Source organism: Plectropomus leopardus, chromosome 15, assembly GCF_008729295.1.
Source record: "Plectropomus leopardus isolate mb chromosome 15, YSFRI_Pleo_2.0, whole genome shotgun sequence".
Lineage (NCBI taxonomy): Eukaryota > Metazoa > Chordata > Actinopteri > Perciformes > Serranidae > Plectropomus > Plectropomus leopardus.
In genome coordinates, this window is record NC_056477.1 from 26338648 (window position 1) to 26360369 (window position 21722).

The 21722-nt window shown below is 40.6% G+C and overlaps 1 protein-coding gene across 1 annotated transcript; it reads left to right on the top strand.

Moving 5' to 3' along the window:
* Positions 1-4087: 4087 nt before the first annotated feature.
* socs5b (suppressor of cytokine signaling 5b) lies at positions 4088-20510 on the top strand. Its single transcript, XM_042501685.1, has 2 exons — positions 4088-4539; positions 12314-20510. Exon 2 carries the CDS (start codon positions 12333-12335, stop codon positions 14013-14015), a length of 1683 nt encoding a protein of 560 aa, XP_042357619.1. The 5' UTR covers positions 4088-4539; positions 12314-12332; the 3' UTR covers positions 14016-20510.
* The last annotated feature ends 1212 nt before the right edge of the window (positions 20511-21722 follow it).

A 21722-nucleotide genomic window follows, 5' to 3' on the forward strand; every position in this document is an offset into this window, starting at 1 on the left:
GATAATTAATGTCACTGAGCATTACTTGGCTTTTCAAGTCTTCACCCTGAAAAACGAGAGATCACATCATGTCCGAGAAGTCAAATCAGCACAATGAACCTCTAAAGACAGATTTGACTATAAAAAGTAGACTAATTTCTCTGAATGGTCATGATTCCGGTTCTTCCATAAGTGTATGTTAAAAGGTGTGACAGTGTAAGGTATCCTTTATATATCTAAAAATTTTTGTTTATCTAGCCTGATATTACTGATGACTGAGCTATTCATAAAATATACAGAATATGAGTGCTAAATCATCATTGCATTGATTACAGTTTTAAATAATGTGCTGCAACAAAACAAGCATGTATTTTAAGCCGTGATGAGACCTGTATGCAATAATACCTGATTAGTAAATATTCCTCCTCCATAATACTAACATTACTTGGCTTTTCAAGTCTTCACCCTGAAAAACGAGAGATCACATCATGTCCGAGAAGCCAAATCAGCACAATGAACCTCTAAAGACAGATTTGACTATAAAAATAACCTCTAGTCATGATGCACCTGTTTGCACCTGGCTGTTTGTGGTCATTTTGTCTCTTTGTGGTTGTTTTGTGTCTTTTTGTTGTCGCTTGGGCCGTTTTGAGATAATTTTGTCTCTTTGACATAAGTTTGTGACTTTTAGTTTTTTTTTATTGCTTTGTGGAGATTTCATGTCTCATTGTGCTTGTTGTATGTCTCCTTTACTAATAATAATAATAATAGTAATCGTAATAATAATATTACCTATTACTTTATATATTTATGATTAGAAGACCCCCACTATTGTTATTGTTATTCACTTTAGACACTTACTTGGGATTAATAAATGTTACATGGATGTTGATGCAATTTTGTTTCCACCCTTCTGCCACAAGATGGCAACCTCATCTTAATCCCTACATGAATAACTCAAAGAAACTGACATGTCCATATATTCATACAACACATTCAAAATATTTTGAATTTTATGTCTTTCTTTCTAAATGTGCAGAATAAAAGACATTGCTTTCTAATTATTAATATCAATGGCATTAAACAGTGCATCAGCTTTGTTTTGAATTTGTTACATTTTTATTTTTAGAGGCATAAATGTAACAATGTCCATAAAGAGCAATAAAATGAAAGAACATAGGCAAACTAAACAGCAAACTGTAGCTTTAGATTAAAGTTTACTATATACTTTAAAGTCATTTTTATTTGTGATTGAGACTTCAATTGAAACTTTTACAATGATCCCAGTGAAGAAAACTCCACCGCTTGCTGCTTCAATCTTGAAAATTAGTGGTCAAAGTATTGTTTTAAAATGTGAACAATCCTCGTCATATTCTAAATGAAATCACTGAGACTAAACTCTATTTAGTTAGAAACATGTTTCTCATTTATAGCAGAACTGGTGTGATCCTATTGTCATCAGACCATTGTCTTTCAGAGCCAAGTGAATCACACTCAGTCACCCTGGACACAGTAGTAAGTTATCATCTCCTCAGTGTGGATTGTTTGCAGATGACACAGCATCGACCTGGTAGGAGAGGTCCATGTTGACTAAAATAGTGTGAATCACTCCTGGCAGACGAATCAGTGCTAATGCAATTCTCTTTCATTTCCTCTCATAAGCACAAATTAGATCAGTGTCTCGGAGATGTAAAAGCTAATGTGTTCGGACTGCTGGTGATTTCCCCCTGAACTCACCCTCAGCCCCGGCTAACTACTACATTACTCACACCACTTCCACATCCCATTACGCCCCGTGTCATGTGCTCATGAATGATCCCACTCCGGGAGATGACCTCATGTGTGGGTGCGAGTGACTTTGAGGCGTTTTGATTGTTCTAAGATTTACTTTTGTGCAAGCTATGACACACTGCTCTGGACAACATAATGCCACATATAATTCTATGGCACTTGTGGCCCTAAGAGGGTGTCTGGCTTTATAAAGTGCCTGACTTTGTTTAATTTAGAGGGACACTAGCTTTTACCATCCTGTGATTTCTGCAAATAAGTGCATGCATAACATTGTCTGCATTGATAAACAAGTTTAGTGTGTACTCTAAATGTATTCAATATTGTAAGGATAGTTAAGGGGCATAAACATGCCCTGGGGCAACTGTGTAAAGTTTTGTTTGTGCTGGAATATTGCCTGGCCCTATGGGCGTATTATGAGACACTGGGCGCCCTGACCACAGATATGCAAAGGACCCCTCCTTGTGGTCATCCTATGTCTCTTTGTTTGTTTTGTGCATCTTTGTGGTTGTTTTGTGTCTCTATGTAGTTGTGTGGACCTTTTTAAGATAAATGTGTGACTTTTTTTGGTCATTTTGTTGCTTTGCAGTCATTTAGTGTCTCCATGTGGTTGTTTTGCATCTTTTTGTGGTTGGTTTTCCTCTCCTTGTGGTTGTTTTATGTCTCTTTGTAGTTGTTTTGTGTCGGCTTGTGGTTGTATTGTGTCTTTTCGTTGTTGTTTTGTGCATTTTTGGTGGCTGTTTTATGACTCTGTGGTTGTTTTGTGCCTCTTTGTAGTCATTTGGGTCTCTTTCAGGTAATTTTGTGACTTTTGCAGTCATTTTTCTATTGCTTTTTAGTCACTTTGTGTCCTTTTGGTTTTGTTTCTCTTCGTGTTTTGTGTTTCTTTAAAGTTCTCTGGGTCTTTTTAAGGTAATTTTGTGTCTTTTGGTCATTTGTTTATTGCTTTGTAGTTATGTTGTGTCTTCTTGTGGTTGTTTTACGCCTCTTTGTGGTTATTTGATGTCTCTTTGTAGCAGCTTTGTGTCTCTTTGTGGTTGTTTTGCCTGTTTAAAAGTTATTTTTTGCCTCAATGCAGTTTCTTTACAGCTTTTTGGTCATTTTGAGTCTCTCTCCTATCCAAAATGTGTTCATTTGACATTTGTATTTTTGCAAGTCAAGGCCAGCAGGCACCCTGACACTCTGGGCCCCTGTGGGTCTGTTCAGTGAGCCATCTGTGCCTGGCCCAAGGTTTGCTAGTAATTTAAAGTAACTTGATAAAATACCAATGATTTTACAATTATGAAACATTGAGGGAACAAAATAACACAAGGACCTTCCTCTAGACAGTGCTTCTGTCTCAGGGCCCAATATTGTGCTTTAGTCATGTGAAATCCTAAACACATTTTCAATTAAATAAGTAGAAACTACTTGATAAACAGTAAGCCTGGAGCTTTCAGTGGCCCCAGAGTTTTTTGAGACTCAGAGAAGTTGCCTATGTTGCCTAACTGGCACTTTAGCCTTGGGTTAATGGGTTGTTGTAGTGGGGGGGGCAAGAAGGACTGATTATTTAGGGTCCGAATGGGAGGTGGGCCTTCAAAAGGCCTGAAAAAACACAGCTATAAAAAGCAGCTATAGGCAAAGTGGCTAATTCAAAAAACAGCATGTGTAACTGTCAAGAAACTGGGAAAACAATGACATTTTGTTATTGTCTAGAAAGTGCTGCCGACGCATTTATTACATGTCATGATAGAGGCAGACCCATCTGCGATAAACATCACGCCCTTCATGCCTCTTTTGATTGCAGTATGCAGCGATGCAGTGCATAATCACACACTGGAGCAAAATGATGCCACCATCGTTTGGTTAACAAAAAAGCGTGGGGATGATAAAGGGGGGACTTTGCTGTAGCCCTATAGCATGATCTCTGTGTAAAAGCAGCTATGGATAAAGAAAGGAAGAGCGGAGAGGCCCACCAACAATGTGGATTCATAGGGCCCAGAATTTGGAGTTACGCCCCTGGGCATGATCCTTATGGGGGTGGGGGTGGAGGGCATGTAGTGAGAATAATGTGATTATTGTAATTATTCTTACTCATTCTTTACTTTTGTATCTGTACAAAATAAAAATATTTTGATATTAAACCTGGTTTTCCTCCTTCTGGGGTTCCCCTCTCCTCTGATGCTGAGCCCTGCTCCTGGTTCTAATACCTGGATGACATCAGTGAGTCCGTGGTCCGGCCTAGCTGTGACACCACCAGCATCACTTCACCTCTCCACGTTTCCAAGTAGCTGCCTGTGGAGAGCCTCATCCTCCTCTTTCGCTCATTGGTGACACGAGACGCCCATCACGCGGAGCCAGCTCCAGGGTATTCCCTGTGCGCGTGCTCGGTCGGAAATTGCCCTCTTTTCCCTTTCCTCCATTGGACTGATCTGCCGTCAGTCGGTTTCCCTCACGCTCAACACCGTCCGCCTCTCCGGTTCTCTGTCTGCTGAGACCGCCGTCATATTGGCTGCTAGGGGCAGCAGCGACCACGGCAGAATAGAAGACCCCCACCATGATGAAGAACGGGTTTTCGCGGCGCTTAAAGACTAATTTAGCTTCTTAAGTAATTCTGAATAGTATTTAACGAATTAATTTTAAAATATTCGGGATGATACCATCAAGTATCCGCGTATCTTTAGTGCTTTCATCCGACACCGTGGTCCGCAAGGGGGATGTATGCCTGACTTCTCTTAATAGCCATTTTTTGCAGACAAAGAGAGCTGTTGAATAGGGCTTTCAAAAAGCACACGGGTAAGATATGACTTCAAGAAACAACCCACTACTTCTCAAGCATGTCACATTTGTCTACTCAACATCTCTGAGCGGCATAACACCGCTTGACGTATTTGTGCAATTTTTTTGTGTCGTCTTTTCACAAGCTAACACGCTAACCCCGCTAGCTGGATGGTTAGCCAATGCTAGCCAAAATGCTAGAAATTCCCGTTCTAGGAAATGCTAACAGCTAGCATTTTTGACAGCTCGTAAGCCTGAACCGCAAGTTAGCGAAGCAGTCTGCGCTAAGCTAGCTCATACATGTTACTAACCAACAGAGGACAGTTTCTGAGTTGTTTCTTAAAAACATTACACATATGAGTGAACTCACTAACCTGTCTTGGCAAGTATGAACCCAGCTAACATTATCGACCGGGCTGTAGCAACATTTAGCGGTGTACTGGGACTGTCTGTGGATGGTTAACGTGTTAGCAAGTCTGCTAACTTGGCTGGGACCAGGGAAAAGTGGGGCCTCTAGAAATGTAAAGGCCTTACAACCATTTATGTACACCAGCAATAATAACGTTATTACTCGATAGTCGTGGGTCTTCTATCGACATTAAGTTAGTGTTTAAACATACCTATATTCGGTCAAAGTGGTAATCGTTAGCATAATAAAACTTTACTGGCCACGTCAATCTGTATGACAAGATCATACCCAAAGAAGACAGTTTACATATTGTAGAAGGGACTGTTTAATGCAGTTAACATTGCCTCTGAAGAGCGTTTGTCTTGCTAGTTAAGGTGTGTTTTTTTTTATTTAACTTGCCATATCTAAACTGAGTTAATGTTGCTTTTTGTTTTGTCTGACTTGAATGAATTTTTTGAATAATTACTGAGTGCAATCTACTAACAAAGGGCAGAATCATTTTTCTTACTAACAATATTGCATTGTCAATCTGAATAACAATGCAACATTGGGTTGCAAGAATAAGTTTATCCTGCACATCATGTTTTGATTTGAATGGCTTATTTTTATTCAAAAATGCATTATAGAGGATGAAAATGCTGAATATGGATATATCAAAATGTCCACTGAAAGTTTTAATATTTCCTGAGATTTAAGTGATCGGAAGAATCAGTTCAATTTATGAGTCATCTACAGATCGTGTATGGCTTCCTGCCAACCCACATATCTTACAGAATGCAAAACGCTGCAAATATCTCATTAACTCTGGTCTGGTCTGAGCAGAGAAGGCATTCTCCCTTAATCTTGTCTTCTTTACAGTCCTCTCTAGATCAGTATGATCCCAGGAGAATGGGTGTGTTGGGCTGCCGGAGAGCAGAAGTAGCCTAGTTCTGTTTCAGGGCGGCTTTGAATGGTTGTAGACTGGATCGCACTTTTGGTGTTGCCATTGTCATCAATGGCAATAGTTGTTGAAAGTTATATAGGACGACTATACTTTAAAATAATCCATCTTGAAGTAGACGTTTTGTGTCCTGTTATAGACATTAATTACAACTTCTGGGTTACAATGTTGCATGAATGATTAGAGCAAGCATTAAACTTGATTATAACTTTGACATTCTGCAGCAAAGCACTAAAAAGAGCATGCAACCATGTTATGACAAATCTGATTAAACCTCTAGGTTTTAATGTTGCTGAAATGATTAGAGCAGGAATTAAACTTGATTATAACTTGGAAATTTTGAAGGGAAGTACTAAAAAAGGACATGCAATCATGTAGTGACAAATCTGATCACTATGATACTGTTATAGTTGTCTCTTTTTGGGTAGCTCTGAGATATCTTTTTTATTTATTTTTTTTACATGTAATAACATTAAAGCCAAGCAAAGGAGGACACAGGGCAGATTAGCTATCAAACACACTAGCACAGTTTTTTTGGCTCTCTGTAGTAATTTCCTTACATCTGTAGTTATTCATAAATGACTGTCTTCATTGTACAACTCCTAGTATTCTGTCTCTTTGCTTGTAAGGCTAATATTCTGAATCCTTGATATTTATCATCACTTGACAGTGAGGCTATCTAAATGTGTCGAACAAATACGTTAATTTTTTCCAATGTAAGTATAAGTCTGTGGTGATCCAGCGTGTGGTGCACAGGAGTATGTTTGCAAACATGTTTTTTCCTGTTTAGGGACCTCTATTATTTCCTATATGCCATATTTAAATTGTGGCAACAGTCACAGAATTAAGCTGTACATATGTTTTAAAATAATCAAGGGCAAAATTAACAATGTTTTGGAGATCCTGGCCTCTTTTAGCCTTGCATAAGTCACTGAAACTTTTCACTGTTTGTATTTTTGAGGCGATTAGCAAGCTGACGGATAAAACACACCAACCCGGATGGAAAATGCAGCCTCTCAAGATGTAGCTGATATAACATTAGCCTCACTATTCCAGTTCATCTTCGAGGAAAGACAGCAGGGTGTGAACATGCAGTTTTAGCTTGTAGATCAGTGTTTTCATGTTGGCTGTACAATCATAGAAACAAGACAAATGGCAAATTTAGGTTGTGGCTGGTAAGACTTTGTGCTCCAACAAAAACTTTGACGAATGAGAGACAGTTGTTTGCATGTTTTGCTTTCTAAAATCGAATTGGCTGGACAAATAGTTCAACTACATTTTGAGACATGTTGCTCTTTTGGTGAAACCTTTGATTGCCTGTCCAAGTTAGGCAGTTTGAACCCAAAGGTTGTTACGAGGAATTGTTGAGTATTAGTATGCCATTGAGTCACCATCCTGAAATTTATACTTAATTAACGGTAGTAACATTGCAGTTAATCTGCATTGTGTGGTATTGTAGTGGAAGCACTGCTTTAGTTTTATTTTATGTCATTTTAGTAATAATATGCTACATGGTTCATTAAATTGTACTGGTATACACCTACAATAACAACAACTAAGAAGCATACTATACTTATTGTACTGGCAGTTAAAAAATATATGTTAAGAAAAGTAAATAATCTCTCTTACACCTTTTAGTCATTGTAGTAATGTCCCTTACAATACTTTATAACCTCTAGGAATGGTAATTAATTTCCAATCACTGTTGCAAATAGGGCTGCAACTAATGATTATTGTCTTTATCAGTTAATTTGCAGATTATTTTTCAATTAACTGTTTGATTTAAACATCAGAAAATAATGAGAAAAATCCACAACATCATACAGCACTAGTTTTGTCAAGATACTGTAATTTCTAACTTCAGGACAACACCTTTTTAAAATAATTAATATTCAATATCATTTTGATACTATTGAGGAAGATTTGGCATTTAGGGCATAAAAGATATTATTTCTATTAAAAGGTAAATATGACAATGCTGTAAAATGACAATGACTTTTCTTTGTTAGTAGCAGTGAAAAGCAGAATGACTGTAGCAAACATTAACTGTAAGAAAGAGTGAGAGCGTGGCTGGTACATGTGTAACTATGCTGTGAAAACCATTTCAGATATTCAGAATCGATATCTATCGATAAGTGTTTTTGACAACAATATAGAGCAGAGTGGTAATGTCATTGTACTGTATATTACATTATTGAATGTACTGTAATTTAAAAGTGTAAAGGAGCAGCAATTTCTTACAGTTTGAGAGCTATCAAATTACTTTTTTTTTTTCATTTAAATAGTTGGCGATTAGTTTTCAGTGCCTAATTGACTGACTACATTTTGCAGCTCAAGTTAAGTTGCATCTTTGATAACCTTAGCTCATTTAAGATGTACTCAGTTGCTACAACATTATTTTGCATCTCGAAGATAGTTTATGTTCAATATAGTGTGGGTACTTGTCATAATGTGAGGAACTATGACCAGAGCCTTTGCTGTGGGCACACTGTTAGTTGTTTTTCTATATGGCACAATAAAAGGTGTTGCTTACTCAGTGACGTGCTGCAGGTCTGAGTTTAGCCATACTGGTGTCAGCTTCTCTTACCTGCAGCACTTTATCTAACCAGTTTAAAGTGACTGCTGCTTTTACATTTGCTCGGTATCCAAGTTTTCATAACACGGGTAATAGTGTACAATGATTTACATTTCCCAATGTAAATATTCTCAAATTCTTATATTAGAAGAAAGCCTGTTAGTTGGACATCAGGGCATCAGTTTTATTTATTTTTTTATCCCTAAAAAATGCATTTAAAGGTATTATTTCATGTTAAGATTGTCCGGGCCAAAATGATTGTAGTTTATGATATTATGCCAACAATCATCAAAATATGCATACAACTTTTAAAATGCCACACCTGCTTACAGGGAACCTACAAAGGCCTTTAGGTAATATACAACTGCAAGAGATCCTCTCTGGAGCCAGTGTCCTGTTTGTCTGTTCTGGTCTGCTGTAGAAACATGGCGGTGCAACATGGCAAACTTCATGTAAGAGGATCTGCTTCCTAGATATGAACGGCTCATTCTAAGCTAAATAAACACAACAATTCTTACTTTTTAGATTATTATACCTTAATGAAAACACTGTCAAGAATATTATTTCCTTTCTAACAATAATTCCTGAAATCCTACAAACTGAACCTGAAAACAGCCCATGTCATTAATTTAATTAAACAACTGCGTAATACGTGGTAAGTTTTGTTAATAAAGCTGTACGACAGCAAACTATCATTGAAAATGTGAGTTTTTGCCTGATGTTGCAGATGTTAGAGATGAGATTCTGTATACTGTTAATATGACACTATATGCGATGGCAACAGCAATAACAACACACTTATAGTGACACTTCACCCTAAAATCAAAACATATTTTTAGTCTTACCTGTAGTGCTACTTAACAGTCTCGATTGCTTTGCTGTGAGTTTCAGAGTGTTGGAAAAATCGGCCGTAGCGGTGTCTGCCTTCTCTCCAGTATAAAAGGACTAGATGGCACTCTGCTTGTGGTGCTTGAATCGCTTATAAATACATTTGAAAATTTCAACAGCAATGTCTCTTTCCAGAAATCATGACCTGGTTATTCAAGATAATCCAAAGACCTTGTTGAGAGCAGTTTGATAAAGGGACTATTTTTCCTCTTACAAACTACACCCGCCAACCAGATCACTGCTCAGAGGGAGGCATGCATCTACTGCTAGCTCACCTAGCATCGCTGAGCAAGTTAACATTAAGCTCAACCGAGAAGGACGTGATTTATGTTTACGTCTTGCGCTGTCACAAGAATGAGTCTCTCGTCCATGAGTAGGTGCACGCTTCCTTCTGCATGGTGATACGGTTGGCAGGTGTAGTTCTGTAGAAAGAAAAATAGTTCCTACATGAAACTGCTCTGATGTAGAGGTGAACTGGTCCTTGGAAACTGATGTGATTTAAAATGTAAGGAACTTCATCTGAGACTTTTTTTTTCATGCAGGAGATGAAAATCAAATTCATATCTATCAAACATGATAATAATTTTGTAATGCAGTTGCAAAAAAACTTCTGGACCACGGGTTTCAGCACTAAACACCTTACTGAGAAATATTCTGAGACAGTATGTGTTGTAGTGATTACACTGAGCTCATTGTTTATAGCAGAGATGAGGTTTTAAACACAGCTTTGAAACAGTAATTTTAAAGCAAGATTGTTGATTTTAAATTTTACCGGACTAATTGTTATAAGTGTAATTTACTTAAAATTGCCACATACACATTACTACGATGTTACTACACTAAATGAGTTTGCTGACTTGGCATCTGGTGTTAAAAAGCATTTGGGTGCTTTGCTTTGGATGTTGTTTGATGAGTTGATAAATTATTGGTAAGTTACTAAGTCTAGTTTATCACTGAAGCTCCATCTCAAGCCAGTGGTGATCAGGTTGGGAGCACAGTCAGTTCTGGTGGATTTTTGTACTTGAGAAAATTAAAGAAAGACGTCCAACAGACCTGACAGCTTATTGTGCAGATGCACATGGAGTACAGAACAGGAGATAAACCGCAGAGAGTGAGTCATTTGGTGATGTAGCTTCACTGTGCGAATAAGAGAATTTTTTCATAGCAACAAATTTATTGCAGGCTGTTTTGTGGGCGTATGTATTGCAAACATGGAATGACTGTCAAGTGGAGAGACGTCATCTTAGTGAGTTTAGATCAAGTCAATAAGAGGGATGACACTGACATCATTTGTTAGTGATAGCATTGGACCTGCCCTCAGCAAATCAACTAAATCAGTCATGTGTTGAGAACTAGCCTATGTTTTTTGTGCATCACAGAACCTGTTTCCATCACAGCTGACTGTGCAAAGCCATAATGTCTTTATCAATGTTACGAGGTACACTTTGTAGGTAGGTCGACACAATGCCTGGTAGTTAAATAGCCTCTTTTAGCCCAGAGACGGACAGAAAACAAAAGAGGTGAGAGGGACACTACAAAGGGCCCAGCATCCTTTTTTGTGTGCCTGTAGCTTAGTAAATAGCAAAAGCAATTACAAGTGTATGTCCTAATCAGTACTGCCTGCAGCTTGTACTCATGGGTAAAGTCAATGTTAAATAATGTTATCGGTTACAATATACTTCAATTTCCGTCCAAATTGGAATAAAACTACTTTCAACCAAGTCATAAATGTTCACTCAGTGAATGTTATTCACTTTTAGGAACAAAAACCTAAAACATTAGTGCAAAGACTTGCATATTGGCATGATATTTAAAGGGATATGTTGCCAATTTTTACAAGCTTTGTAGCAAATCAATGTGAATGGTATGTATATGTGAACTCTGACAAACTTCCCTACATCTAACCAGTTGTGAAAATCCGTAAAATGACGTAATTTACATAATTTTGCTAGCTCTCGGGCTATGGCCCGAACTACAGGCTGTGCTTCTGTATTTTTGTACTGCCCACCACCCACGCCTCCACCACGGACACGAAGTATAGGAAATCGAGATTCAGACCGCCACCTCTCTCTCTCTCATACACACACACAAACTCAGAATGAAATGTGATCATGCGGTAAAACTAGGCAGTGCTGATCGAATATAAATCAGGATTATGTTATTGAGTTCCACATTTCTCGCAATATATCAAATATCAAAATATGTATCAAGTAGTAAATCTGTTTTTATTTCTTTAAGGGTCGAAAATTGTGTAATATCATGATACTTCAAAAACGTGAGATTTTCTGAGACGTTAATTGTACTGTGAAAATCCCATACCATTGCGAACATAACCCTGTTCTCCACAGTGATTTGGATACACTGGAAACACCAAAATGTGAATCATAATAAATCCATTAAGTCCAGTGTCTGAAAACCATGACAGAAATACTGAATTTTTAAAATCCTTCCATGTTTTGTGTTTGGCAGGCCACCTACCCGTGGCCACTGCAAACAGTAAGATTTGCACCATTTGTATGCGGTTCATTGCTACTACTTCCAAATCCCTGTCACAGTCTAGTAGAGTGATAAATCAACAGCATATGCAAGTGTGTATGTGCATGTACATGTGCCCTGTCTGCTGCTGTTACAGGGAAAGTTTTTGGTCAGGTCTAGACTGGCTCTGTAATACAGTACATACCAGCAGATCAGCTGTGAGCAGATCCTGGGTTCATTTATAGCTGTGGCCTTGTGTCCCTGCACGTCTGCCTGGCAACTCCTAACTCTGCTGTTCCAACTACTCAAGCTCACCCACCTCTCAGACACTTTGGCCCCGTTATACTCTCACCATGTCTAATTACTAGATACACAGCAGTCTGGGGAATTTAAATGTAGGACATTCTTTATGTAGCTCGTGCCTCCGTGTTAAATGTAGGCACCACTGCTGTTGGAAGAGTTCTCCACCTGTGACTTAATCAGTTTTATCTCTTGTCGCCCACAGGTCCCAGGGGCTCCTATTGATGAAGAAAGTGGGCAACATGTGGAGCAACCTGAAGAGCAAATGCCAGACGCTGTTTCACAGTTCAGGACCCAGTGAAAGCAGGGTTGATGCCGATGCCGTCCACTGTGTGGTGGATCTCGGCCAAGGCAGCTCAGGTGAGGCTCAGGCATCAGGAGCCTCAAGCCCGTCCCGGAGCCTCCTGCCAGTGCCAATGGTAACAGCAGGACGTCGCCATCATAACTGTGTGTCGGACATCCCTCAGATAGTAGAGATTACAATCGATAAGGACACTGAGGATGTGCGGGGGGGATCAGGGGGTGTTCCCCTGGCCCGGAGAGACTCCTATTCCCGTCATGCTCCATGGGGGGGCAAGAAAAAACACTCATGTTCCACCAAAACCCAGAGTTCTCTGGAGGCAGACAGGCGGTCTGGGCGCTTACGGGGGAGTGGGAACCGTAGGGACAGGCGTTACGGAGTCAGCTCCATCCAGGAGATGAGCGACTCTGTATCTGGAGGACGCAGTCTGACTGCTCGGTCTTTGCGCCAGCGTCTAAGTGATACAGTAGGACTGTGCTTACCCCTGCCCGCGCGCAGACGCTCCCGCTCATCTAAGAACCCCGTCACCTCCAAACGTAAGATTCACCTGACAGAGCTCATGCTGGAGACCTGCCCCTTCCCACCAGGTTCAGACCTCGCTCACAAGTGGCACTTGATCAAGCAACACACAGCACCGGTCAGCCCGCATTCCTCCACTGCCCTGCTGGATGCCTTTGACCCGGCCCACCCCTCTCCTGAGGATGAGGAGGAACGTCTACGTGAGCGCCGCAGACTCAGCATCGAGGAAGGTGTGGACCCACCACCTAATGCACAGATCCACACCCTGGAGGCCTCAGTGCCGGGCTCCTCTCTCTACAAACTGGGACCAAAGATGGCTCCCGGCATGGGAGAGGCCTCTGGGGATGGCCGGGCTTCAGGCGCTGGCAGCTCTGTAGGTGCTGGATTATCAGGGGCCTGTGGGCAGGTGTTGGGGGCTGCAGCGTCAGCCCAGGACTGTGACTCTGAGGAGGACTCGACCACCCTCTGTCTGCAGGCCAGGAGGCCTAAACAGAGGCACGCCTCTGGGGACGGTCATCTGAGTCGGCAGCAGCCTGGGCCCTGGAAGGTTCACACCCAGATAGACTACATCCACTGCCTGGTGCCGGACCTATTGCAGATCACAGCTCTGCCCTGCTACTGGGGCGTGATGGACCGCTATGAGGCTGAGGCGCTGCTGGATGGAAGGCCAGAGGGCACCTTCCTGCTGCGTGACTCAGCCCAGGAGGACTACCTCTTCTCCGTTAGCTTCCGACGTTACAACCGCTCACTGCACGCCCGCATCGAGCAGTGGAACCACAACTTCAGCTTCGACGCACACGACCCTTGTGTTTTCCACTCTTCCACCGTCACAGGACTGCTGGAACACTACAAGGATCCCAGCGCCTGCATGTTTTTTGAACCGCTGCTTACGGCACCTCTCCATCGGACCTTTCCCTTCGGCCTGCAGCACCTGGCACGAGCCGCCATCTGCCGCTGGACCACTTACGATGGTATAGGCTCTCTGCCGCTGCCGCCTGCCTTGCAGGACTTCCTCAAGGAGTATCACTATAAACAGAAAGTACGAGTTCGCTGGCTGGAGAGGGAACCACCACTCAAGGTCAAATAGGGTGGGCTTCTCCATCGCCTGTACACACACACTGCAGGAGGATTACAGAACTTAAAAAATTCCTCATTAGCCAATTTAGAGGCTATACTGACGTGGCTCTCTTTCTGGTGGGGGATGGAAATTAAATGTAACAAGCTATACAAGATTCATTCTAATCTTTGTTTTAGTTATTACTTACATCACAGAAAATACATATGATTATATTCAGTATAACGCTGTCTGGCAAGCACATGTTTTTGTGTTGAACAGGTTGTTTTGACAGGGAGGGAAGGCGCAAATATCAGCGCTTTGTGTCTTTTCTCTCCTGCTTTGTGCTAAATGTCTGCCTGATCTCACAACATCACCCTGCCTGTAGACCTGCCTGCATGTCTCCCTTATTCATCCCAAATTGCTATTTAGGCCCACATGGCTAAATTGTACAGTTCACTTAGTGCTTTCTCTATTTTTTTTCTTCCTTAGCTTGTCAAAGCACCTAGTGGAGCACCTTCCCAAGAGGGTTTTAATGTGTGTGTGTGGGTTGAGAGGGCATCTGGAGATGCTATTGTTATATTGCAGTCAGAGCTTGTCCCATGGATCGAGCTACATAAGGCACATTCTTTGCCATCTCTTTGCACGCATGAGCATCCGCTAAGCCAGGGACAGATTCTGAGAGGGTCCAGAAAGTTCAGGACAGCACATCAGGGAAATGAAGTGCTTTCTAAGGACCATTGTTACAGTTGTCACAGCAGTGCGACAGTTCTTCATCGGCCACAGACACTTCAGCTCATTGCACTCTGTTGTGCATGTATGCACACAGGCCATTTCATCCTGTATGAAATTGAGCTCCTAGGGTAACATTTGAGCAGCAGGGTGTCTTCATGGAATTCTGTTATGACTTGATAGTGTTTAGTTTTACACCTGCTTCCTTCAGTTGACATCTTTTGGTGGCATCTGGTATACAGAGAGCTTCAACCCTGCATTTCCTTAATTGTTATTTTTCTTCACTACACTTGTAACCCTGTTGTAGATAGTTTTTAACTTTGGTTACAGACAGAAATGCTAACAAGGCTTCTCAGATGATGAAAAATCGAAATGCTAGCATCCATGTAAACATTAAAAGGCTGTTTCATGGGAGACTTCATGTAGTCAAAGATCATAAATGGGGAAAACAGCTAACCTCTTACGATACTTTTAAGACATAATAATAATCTGCTTGTTAAAACTGTAAACTGCAGGATTAGATTGCAGTACCCCTTCCTCCATAATTTCTCTTATAAAATCATGTTAACATGTGTTGAGCTGTTTTTACAAAGAGCACTGTGTCACCAACAGGAAAGAGCCAGTGTAGCCTTTTTGGGTATTGATGTCCCCCACTTTACAACTTAAAACTAAAAGGTCTCAACCCCAACAAATCCCCTCATTGCCCAGTTGCATTTATAGTCATAGTGATAGCACCGAGTGCAGGCAACACTCAACTCTCGAGAGGTCGACATATCTTTGAGAGCTTTAGTTATGTAACCTGAATGATTTTAGCTATGTTACTTGAAACAAAAACACTGCTGGCTAGCCGGCCATTTCTGTTTTGTTCTCATTGTGTGAAGAGAAAATAAGTGTAACCTATGTGCCTTTTTATAGAGCCATTTATCCTGTTCCATAATCAGTTGCTTTGTAGTCAAAACCTGCAACAGGAGGTGCTTCAACACAGTCCACTCAGATGCCATCAAATGAGACTGAAGAGGATTATAATAAGAGTATAGAGGTGCATGAGCTTCAAGCTCACTTACATGTGGTGCATGTTAAAGTTTTTATAACAGCTAAAATATCGGTGGTGCTATGTTGCTTAAGCTATGACAGATTATTAAAATGATGAGTTGCACATTAGTTACATCTGTTCTCACTCAATAATGCATGTATTAGTCTCTCGCCACATTATGGCCCGAATGGTAGTATTAGGTTGTTAGTGGGTCCAATGTCAGCCCTACTGTAGCATATTTCAGAGCAAGATATCAATGTCCAGCCCTCACACGTCTGGGTCGTAGTCTGCAGCTTGAGCATGAAGGTTAACTCTCTACAGTGAGTTTTGAACCTCTGATGACATTGCCCAAGTTAGCCATTAGCAACAGTGTTTGTTCTAACTCTTAGCAGTAAAAAAATAAAATTGCATATTACCAGGCTTTTTTAAAAAAGGAACTGACTTGAAAGTATGTAGATGAAAACCCAGCAAGTAATGTGTAAAACTAAAATGTTAAAAGTAAAACACACAAGATCATTAACATCAGAAAGCTTAATACACAGAGTTCTCAAACTAGTTCATATTTTAGTTTGTGTGCTTGCGCTCATGTGCTCAAGGTTACTTTAGTTCTCATTAGTACGGATGAACCATGAACAAATGTCGGTGTGTTTTTTTGCCCCCTGAATATCTGAGCCCGTGACCAAAGCTCTTGTACACACCTATGTGTAATAACTAGTAGGCTAAAGCTTATCAGTGTGCTCAGTGGTGTTCTGCTAAATTATAATTCAAATGCAAGCAAATGGAAGCTAGATCCATAATACAGTATGTTTGACTGCTCTTCTTTATATATAAATTCATGGGGTTAGACATGGCCCTGTCAAGCTCACCTCTACCCTGAAATTCAATGCTCAGCACCTTCTCCGCCAAACTGTTATCATATTTTCACTTATCTGTCAGGCAGGAAATTACACATTTTTATGCAGGTGGTAAAAGATAATTGGTGAAGGTATAAGGGTTATCATTTGTCATATCTCAGAGGCCAATTTTCACTTTCACTACCGCAGTGCAAATCAATCAGAATTACATCTCTTCAAGTCCAAAACATTTTCCACTGCCCTGCACTTTGTTCCCAGAAAGCTTGAATGTGTTAAAGTGGCAAAAGTGGAAAAACATTTGAGTTGCTTTTATGTGCACTTTCATGATTCAGGATTTTTAGCATCCACACTGTCAAATAGGAGAAATATATCTATTTGAAAACCCACACACATCAATACTATCTTGCTCATGGTCACCTGTCTACCATGCTACTGCCAGTGCCTAGCAATAGCATACAACTCCTTACAACGCCCCACCCCACTCACAGGCACTAATCACAGGCTAATTTTACCATGTTGGGATATAAATTTACTGGGTACTAAAAGGGCCACTCTGTGTTGCCTTATGGCTGCTGTGTGGCTGAGGGAGGCCTTTTTTATTATTATATCCAACTGCTCTCTCTCCATCTGGCCACATCCCTAACATCACTGTGCTGATGTGGAGGTGACTGCGGTGGAGACCGAACTAAGGCCTGTTTGTCCTCCCCCTCCACTCTCTATCCGACCCTGCTAGGGCGAGTTACCCTAAAGTTAACTTTAAGGAGCCCAGGCCCAGGAGGAGGAGAGATGGAGCTGGCTTCCTGTTGTGGTAGCGGCTTGCTCACAGAGAGGGTTTGGGATTCGTTGAAGTAAATAGCACTTTAATTGTGTATTTTTGTTCTACAGTGCAGTCTGCAGGTATAAGGACAGTGGCAGGTTTTTCTTTGTGTTGGTTCTTTACTGCAGCATATTGGATTTGAAATGACAGTTGGGCATAGTGACAACTGAAGGCTTTACTTTGCATCCTTACTGGGTGATAGGAGTTGCACTGCCTTTTGTACAAAGGCCCCAACTTTTAGAAACTAAAATCATATTTATTAGGGGTGGGCTATATGGCCACAATCTACCAGTATGATATATGCTCATTTATAAACTTTTTTTTCACCTGACTGTTGGATTCAAAAATCTACCAGCTACTCATAAATTGCTATTGTTTTTGAGATGGTAAGTGAAGCAAATCTAGCAGTTCCTTGCATTTTTTACCAGGATGTGGTTGGTGCTAATTCCCAATTCTGGTAAAGGTATTTATCACAATACAGTTGTATGTAACTGTTCCCTAAATTTAATTTTAAAATGGTTTAAAATAAACATAATGTAATTAACCTAATCTTCTATCTTCTAAACTTTTATTTAGAACTTCCATACAAACAAAAAACTTTCTCATGAGACAACACTTAAGTTATAAACAAGCCTAAAACAGTTACACAGTTTTAACAGTAAAAGCTTAAAGGTTCCTGAGAACAATAGTTTAAGGTGATCCAGGTTTCTGTAGTTAAAACTTCACTTTTCTCCTGTGTGGCTACCCAAATTAATTGCGAAGCAGCTGGATTCACGATATCACGCTGGGAATCATAAGATCAATCGAGTCTCCAGCCCGTATTTGCTACATAGCCGGATAGCTCTCACAATAGAAACAGCATTGCCGAATCTCTACCGGTGGATGCATTTCTTGTTGTAAAGATTTATTTTTGTGGCTTTTTTCCCTTTATGATTGGATGGCATTAGCATGACAAGGGGTGAGAAAGGAGATGACATGTAGCAAAGGGCCACAGGTTGGAACTGAATAGCAGCAGCTGTGCAAGGATATAGTCTTTGTACATGGAGCACTCACTCTCCCAGATGAGCTACTGGATGCTCCAGATTGATACATTTGTCCTGCTGCATGGTATATACCGTCATATCACCCAACCCTAATATTTAGTATTTGGCTGAACATCATTTGCAACCAATCAAAGCTGAATTCTATTTTAGCTCTGATAGCTATTCTATTCTTGCTTTTTTGACTCTCTGATCCACAGTTGGATTAAAACATTCTGTTTTGGCCCTCATTGGTTGTCTTGTCTTCATGTTAAAAGCCATTGTTGGCCTGCTTTCACTCAACTTTGGGGGTTTCATATGAAAAGAGCTTTGTCACTGTCACCTTATAGTCAACATTACGTTACCAATATGCTGCACTGCAGAGCCAAAACTATAATTTCCTCCCTGTCAAAATACTTAACGGCAGCACTGTGTGTGTTTTAGCTCAAAATGGCGAAACTTGTCTGAGTGTTTAGAAAAAATACCAGCGATCCTGAAATATTTCGCTGATATTCAGGCGTTGTAAGCTGTGTCGATGGATTCTCCCCCATGCTGCAGACTCGGTGCATGCGTGTGTGTTGCGCGGGAGTATATTAGTGTATGGACAGAGCCACACGGAGGGTTCTAGTGGAGGGGATGCAGAGTCGACACGACTGTGAGGGGTGATGACAGTGACTCCTATGAACAATGCCTCTCTGCCCCCCATCCCACCACCCCTCTCTTATTCTCAGGCAGGCCCCGTTGCAAGGAGAGTCCCAGGACCCTCTCAACCCAGTTTTCCCCATGGGAAATATCAGACATTAACCGTAGCACATGTTTGCCATATAGCCCGTAGATTTAGGAGAGATTTAAAAAAAAACGAAAAAACAACGTATGTATGATGAATGATGTAATAGGAGCCTGATGAAAAGATATTTTATTCTTCTGTGGTGCATTAACTGTCTGGAACACATACATTTTGCACACACTTGCTATCACACTTCTTCTGACACCTGCACTACCCCCAGGTATTGACACAAACCCTCCCACCACCACCACCCCACCCCTAAAGCCAGGGATGTGTAAACATGGACCACATTTAGCCAGCACCACCTTTCTGTGTTACTCCCCCCAAAAAAGGGAAAGCAAAGATGGGTGTTTATGTGTGTATTCTATGTTCTTAAAACAAAAATGCCGTGAATTGAACTATTTTGACCTTATATTGTCATTAGTATGACACTATTTAGCTGCACTATGAGAGCCTCATTTGTGGCAAGAAACCACTGGGTCTGGTCTAGATGAGAGACAGGCTGGCTGTGTCACTAGCTGTCCCACTAAACACCCCTGGATGAAGGACATCTAAACCCCCCCACCTCGGTACGACTCATGGTTTCAGCTCTTAAGAGGACAAACAAAAAGATATTTTAAACATTTTTTCCCATATATATTTTAGAAAGCTGGGTTAAGTGCTATATGCAAACAGAAAAAGATGTATGAAAGAATTATTTTCCATTATTACTTCTCCCTAATATGCAATGGAGTGTAGTGTAACAATGGTTGCAATCCTCTGTCACTTTAATGCTGTATGTGCACATTGGTTGCTGTGTGGATGTGGGTGCCGAGGCAACAGGACTTGACAATGATGGGAACTAATGGTTGTCACTCTGCAGCACCGCCCGTGTTCCCAGACTGCCTTATTCGTTCTGACCAATCACAAGAGCCCCTTTAAGTCCCGGGCCGCAGCCACTGCCACAGGCTGACCAAGCTGCCGTCAGACGAATATTGCCGTTCCATTTTCTTCTGCTTTTCCTCGCTTTTCCTTTTTCTTTCCTTTTTTTTAAAAAAATTTCTTCCGGTCAGGTAGGATTTGGAGCGTGTAAATGGCATAATCATGTTCACATTTCACTGTCTGTTCTGTGTATCTGCTTCACCATTCAAAGAGAGAAAAAAACAGTTGTTTTCCAGTATAACCTGTTCATTTTTAAGAGCCGTATGATGCGACACTTGTAGCTGTCACTCTTGGTGCTTGGCTTATGCTTCATTGTCTTAATATTCCAAATAAAACTGTTAAGTGTAATCCACACTGGCCCATGATATAATGTTGAGTTTGTTTGTTCTTTATCACGCTGTAATACATGCCTTGAAGTGTCGTAGCAGTGAGTCAGGGTGTGAATTGGTCAGAGTTTAGGGTGACACATGGGTGTTTGATTTCAGTTAATGTTCAAGAGACAATGGTGGTGGATCACTGAAACCAAAGGCTCAGCATTCAGTACATACCACATATCTCTTTCTAAACGGTGCCAGGAGTGTGTTCAAGTTGCTCACCTAACATGTTGTTAATGTCACATTTAGATCATGAAATGATCGATTGACACTCACTGTGTTAACATGCACAAAACATTCCGATTTATGCCCTTATTTTCAAAAAGACAATATTTCTGTAAAATAGCTACTGAAAATATGTATTCTTACAATATCCCCTTCAACACACAGTCTCCAATTAACATGCATGGAGTTTATCACGTCAGAAAAATATGGAAAAGCAAACAGCTAGAGCCACTTGTCATTCTGCTTCTTTAAATCAAAATAGAGTTTCCTACTGGAAGTGGACTTGTTGAACCGTGCTTACACAGACTGCCTCTGTTATTGCTTCAACCACCCTCTTTAAAGGTTGGTGTTGTGATATTTTTACATATCCCAAAACCTGTTGATAATCTAGTCTTTGATTAGGTTAAAAGTAGGTGTGTTTCCCTCTTAAGACCAAAAATAGGGGCTTTTCTCTTGGGCATTCATTTCTATCCAGACTTGCAATCTATTGGCGAGTTGGTTTATGTACAACATATCCATGAAAACACACCGAGCCGCCCATAAACAGGCAAGAGACTGTGTGTCGCAAACTGCAATAAAAAACCCCAATTGAGTTAAACATTCTTAATACACTGTATACATATCCAAATAATGCTTTTAAAACCTGAATAATACTGACCTATGCCACGTCTTGTTCGGAAAATGCTACATTTGGAAAATCCAAACGGAATATGCTGTTTACATGACCCATATCAAATTCTGTATTTTGTCATATTTAGAACAATAAGGGAATATTAGTGTGCATGTAAACATATCAACTGATGCAATAACATAAACGTGGTGGTTTTTAAAAAGCAATATCGCTAAAAATCAAAAAGATAAATCGTTAACAAGAAAATTCCAAGCTTTAACGGATCTGTACACCTGAATACACTCATTCTACAGCTAAAATAAAAACACTGCTGCCGGCCTGAGTCATGGCTTTGTGGCCATTGGGAA